The sequence below is a fragment of the Cryptomeria japonica genome, chromosome 3 (genome assembly GCF_030272615.1).
Source record: "Cryptomeria japonica chromosome 3, Sugi_1.0, whole genome shotgun sequence".
In the NCBI taxonomy this organism is placed as follows: domain Eukaryota; kingdom Viridiplantae; phylum Streptophyta; class Pinopsida; order Cupressales; family Cupressaceae; genus Cryptomeria; species Cryptomeria japonica.
This window is the reverse complement of record NC_081407.1, coordinates 241,998,564-242,003,758: the sequence shown is the minus strand read 5'-3', so window position 1 is coordinate 242,003,758 and position 5,195 is coordinate 241,998,564. Positions and strand designations below refer to the sequence as shown.

General features: G+C 37.9%; 1 protein-coding gene across 1 annotated transcript; it reads left to right on the top strand.

The window, feature by feature from the left end:
- The first annotated feature begins 2,731 nt into the window (after nt 1–2,731).
- Nucleotides 2,732–4,553, top strand: LOC131074427 (putative disease resistance protein At3g14460). The gene is made up of 2 exons (XM_058011056.2): nt 2,732–2,844; nt 3,059–4,553. Exons 1-2 carry the CDS (start codon nt 2,732–2,734, stop codon nt 4,551–4,553), a joined length of 1,608 nt encoding a protein of 535 aa, XP_057867039.1.
- The last annotated feature ends 642 nt before the right edge of the window (nt 4,554–5,195 follow it).

Genomic DNA, 5,195 nt, shown 5'->3' with positions numbered 1-5,195 from the left:
GTTAACAAAACTTCCACATGACAAAAAAAGGATTGGCACCAAATGGGTCTACAAGACCAAGTTTAATAGTGATGGAAGTGTTGAAAGACACAAAGCGAGATTAGTTGCTAAAGGCTTCACACAAAAGTATGGAATTGATTATGAAGAGACATTTGCACCAATAGTAAGACAAGAGACCATAAGAATGTTGATTTCATTAGCAGCTCAAAAGAAGTGGAGCATACATCATATGGACGTGAAAAGTGCCTTCTTGAATGGGTACTTAGAAGAGGAAGTATATGTGGAGCAGCCACAAGGTTTTGAAGTGGAAGGAAAAGAGCATCTTGTTTATCGGTTGAAGAAGGCTTTGTATGGCCTCAAGCAAGCACCAAGAGCATTTTATGCCAGGATTGATGGATACTTTCAGGAGAATGGCTTCCAAAGAAGTAAGAGTGATCCTACCCTTTACTACAAACAAGAAGGTATTGATATTCTTATCATAGGTTTGTATGTTGATGTTCTTTTGTAAATGGGTAGTAGATCTAAGATGAAAGATGAATTCAAAGCTGCTATGATGAAAGAATTTGAGATGAAAGATCTTGGTTTGATGAAATACTTTTTAGGAATGGAGGTTTATCAAAGTAAGGATGAGATTTTCATTTGTCAAACAAAGTATGCACAAGATATGCTGAAGAAATTTAATATGACTGATTATAACCCTGCCTCCACTCCAACTGCTTATGGAATTTTGTTATGTAGAGATGATGGTGCTAATTTAGTTGATGAGACAACTTACAGAAGTATTGTCGGGAGCTTGATGTTTCTAATCCACACAAGGCCTGATATTGCTTATTTAGTTTCACTTGTTTCAAGGTATACGACAAATCCATCTGAAATACATATGAAGGCAGCCAAGAGGATTTTGAGGTATGTGAAAGGGAATTTAAGTTTTGGTATTCATTACTACTCTTCTGAAAAGTTCAATCTTGTAGGCTTTAGTGATTCAGATTGGGGAGGTAGTATGGATGACCGTAAATCTACATCTGGAAATTGTTTTTCTTTTGGTTTTGGTTTGATTACCTGGAGCTCAAAAAAACAAAGTATTGTTGCCCTCTCATCTACAAAAGCAGAGTATGTTGCAATTACCTCAGCAGGTACACAAGCTCTTAGGCTCAGAAAAGTTTTGGAAGAAATTGGAGAAAAACAAATTCAGCCTAGATTAATTTATTGTGACAATGTGAGTGCCATCAAGTTAGCTAAGAATTCGGTTCATCACAGCAGAACAAAGTATTTTGATTTGAAATATCACTTCATACGAGATTTGGTGCAGAAGAAGGATGTTGAATTGAAGCATATCAACACCCAGTATCAGCTAGCAAATATATTCACCAAAGCGGTTGCGAAAGCTCAGTTTATAGCACTATGAGATAAGATTGTGAGCCCTCTTAGCATCAAGGGGGAGTATGTTGATAACTGATACTACTCTAGCATGCAGCTAGATTAATTTAGTTGATAGTTTTTTTTGTTTATTCATGCAAATAAAGCATGTACTCCAGCATGCATTAATCCTTAGGACTATTTTTAATTTTGTTTTTTGCATGAGTTTGTTTTTAGTAAATTATTTAGAACTGTAGTTATTATTAATTCTTCTAGGATGCAAATTCTTTATATATACAGCCTGTATGTAATTTTTTAATTAAGCTGCAATAAAATAAATTGGTGTGTGCAATTCCAAAAAACAGAGCACTTTGTTTTTTATTCTGAATTGTAATTTCTTTTTGCAATTTCTTCTTATTGTTTTTTATTCTGAATAAATGTTAGAAAACTAGAGACACATTACAGTGATATTTTGAGTGGATGACAGCGCATGCAAATTGCCCGAAGTCTGAACGAGGCCCACTTCATTTTCTCTGCAACTTCTTGTTTTTGAACTTTACTATTCTGTGATTGTAAAAAAGAGGCCGTCTTTATTCTTCTGGATAAAGACGTTTAAAAATAACCAGGAATTATACCTACATAGTTTTTGTATATACTCTACGAGAGGTAAATAACGCGAAAGCCATTGTGTTGCATCACTCCGAGATATAGTGGGAATATTTTCAGTCACGCTACAATCGTGACTTCTTCATCCACTTCATTTTCTCTACAACTTCTCATTTTTTAACTTTACTCTTCTCTGATTGTGAAAGAGGCCACGAAGTTATTCATTTAATATTTTCGGTGGGCTTTGTGGATAAAGACGTCTAAAGATAGTAGGGATATTTTCAGTCACGCTACAATCGATGTATAGGTAGCGTGTTAGACGGAATATGTTGCGTGTCAGTCACGCTACACATAGCATCAATCCTTCTTTACGTAAAGCACTCAATTTTTCTCTAGGTTTATCAGATCTATTCCAGACTACACTTTGAGATTTTCATTCATCCGTTGCACTTGAGTTCATGGCGTCTTCCTCCTCATATCACAATCCTTCTTTCAGTGAACATGAAAGGGAAATGTTCACTGCTTCAGAAAAGTTATATGTGTATTCATTAACCACCGTGGCCCTGACGTGAAACAAAGTTTGGCTTTTGCACTTTACGATTCACTGGAGGAAAAAGGATTTTGGACATTTCTTGATGATCAAAAATTAAAACCGGGAAATTCAATTTCCTCCACCATAAAAAATGCCATATACTCTTCTAGTGTGCGAATCGCCATCTTCTCACCACGATATGCGGAGTCCGCTTGGTGTCTAGATTAGCTGGTTGACATGTTGAAAACCAAGGCTCTGTTTATTCCTGTATTTTGTGATGTCAAGCCTTCTGACCTTCGCTACCCTGACAAGGGAGTTTATGCACCTTCATTCGCTAAGCATGAAGAAAGGTGACTCAGCAACGAGACGCTTAGCGAGTGGAAGAAAGCCCTCTACTCTTCTGCAGGCTTCTCTGACTACGAATTCAACACAACTAATGAGTAAGGCTTAGCTTATTTTGCTTCGGCTGTTTCCTTTCAATCCATTATGATTCTGTGATTATGTTTTAGTTTTTATTTCTACTTACTGGCTCCTTGTTGAATTACACGCTTTTGAAATTGTCAGTAACGTCGAGGAGCTTTGTACAAAGATTTGCTTGGCTGTGCAACAAGAGGTTGGAAAGACATCTAAGGGCTCTCCAAGATATGTGGAAGTTGCAAAAGATCAGATATGGAAGTTGCAAAAGACATCGGCACAGTTCAAGAAATTGAGTCTCCTGCCCAGAGATTCACATCCAGTGAGGATAGATTCCAAAGTTGAAGATATGCACAGGTTGCTACAAGATCCACAAATTCCAGTTATAGACGTTGTTGGTATGGGCGGCTCGGGGAAGACATTTCTTCTCCAAAATGTCTACAACAAAACAAAATCCAGTTTTGACAAATCTATTTGGCTTTGTGTGTCTAAATCTTATGCTGTCAAAATTTTGCAACATGATATAGTAGCCCTGCATATAGGCTTAAAAAGTGATATTGTGGATGGTGCCATATCTGAAGAGACAGCGGCTGAATTAATTCATGAGCCTCTCCAAGGTAAAATATGTTTTATTGTGCTCGATGATTTGTGGACGTTGTCTACAGCAGAGAATCTCGTAGACAAACTTGGTCTGCCAGCTGATAAAGATTGTAAAGTTGTGGTGACCACAAGAAATAAGGAGGTTGTTCAAAATTCAAAAGCTCATGTTTATGAGATGAAAATTTTGTCAGATGAAGACAGTTGGAAGCTGTTTTGTGTCTACGCATTTCCCCATTGTGAAGAACATAGCGCGCCATCGCACTTGGAAGAGGTGGGTTATGGGATTGTAAAGCAATGTGGAAATCTTCCACTGGCTATCAAAACGACAGCAGCATCTCTCGCCAACACCAAACGTCTCAGCAAATGGGAGTCCAAGCGCCGTCAGCTCGAAAGGGTAGTTATTCCCTTTGGTGAGCATGGCACTGTGATGGATATATTAAAATTGAGTTACGATTCGTTGCCACCACATCTTAAACCCTTTTTTGCTTATCTTTCTTTCTTCCATGAGGATGAGGAGATAAAGTGTGAATACCTGATAAATCTGTGGATAGGAGAGGGATTAATCCCAGCAGAAGAGGAGCAGTGGGAAATGGCGTGGGATTGGTTAGACCAGCTTGTCCAGCTGTGTCTGCTTCAATTCTGGGAAGACCCGGGATTTTTTAGTTATTTACAGGTTAATAGGTTAATCAAATTTTGTAAAATTCATGATTTACTGCGTGATCTGGCCATACACATATCCAAAGAAAATAAATGTGTTTTCTCTGTTGAGAAAACCTCTACACATGCAAGTGCTGCCTCTGGCTGGTGTCAGATTTTACTAGCCAAGAAAAATATTAATGGTAATACTAATGCCCTCTCACAGAGCCATCCTGCCTATCTTCGTACACTCTCATTGTCTCAAAATTGGAAGATTAATAGAATTCCGGAAAACATGTTTACCACTATGAGAGGACTGCGCGTTCTCAATTTGAGCTCTACAAACATCTCTGCATTGTCGAAGTCTTTTGGAAAGATGATACTTTTTACATCATGTTCTCATGTTTAAGCAGTTGGAGTGTTCCCATGCAAATTTAAAATTGTTGGTAAAGGACAATCTAGAATCTTTTGCTATCTAAGTGGAGCAGCTATTATTTAAGAAATGAAAATAAGCTATGGGAAAATAAAGGGACTGGAAATAAACAGCAACTGTATATTGCCAAAAATACAACTGCTGCTAGCAAAAATAAACTAAACAGTCACATAGAAACATGCCGTTAGAGTCCTCAATTTAAGAAATACGAAAGTAAATGAGATACCAGAATGTGTCAGATATCTGAAAAGTCTCTTGTTTCTTGCAATTGGATCGCCTCGGGTAGCGAAATTCACGTACCAGGCTCGATAAGTGAACTTAAATGTCTTCAACATTTAGAATGCAAGCGTCTTTATCGCATGCCGAAGGGAATATCAAATATGGCCTCTGCGATCAGATATGCTGGGCTCTCCATAGATGAGAATTTGGCAAAGATGAGCCAGCTTCAGGAAGTAAGGTTATCATTTGAGCATGACATGGAATTGAAGACTATGGAAGAAGGGGTCCTTGCACAGCTGAAGAAGATGCGTCATCTTGGAATCTTGAATTTGAGAATGGAGTGTCCGCAATTTCCAGAGAAAATGAGAGCAATGAAACATCTGGAAAGTCTTCAATTAA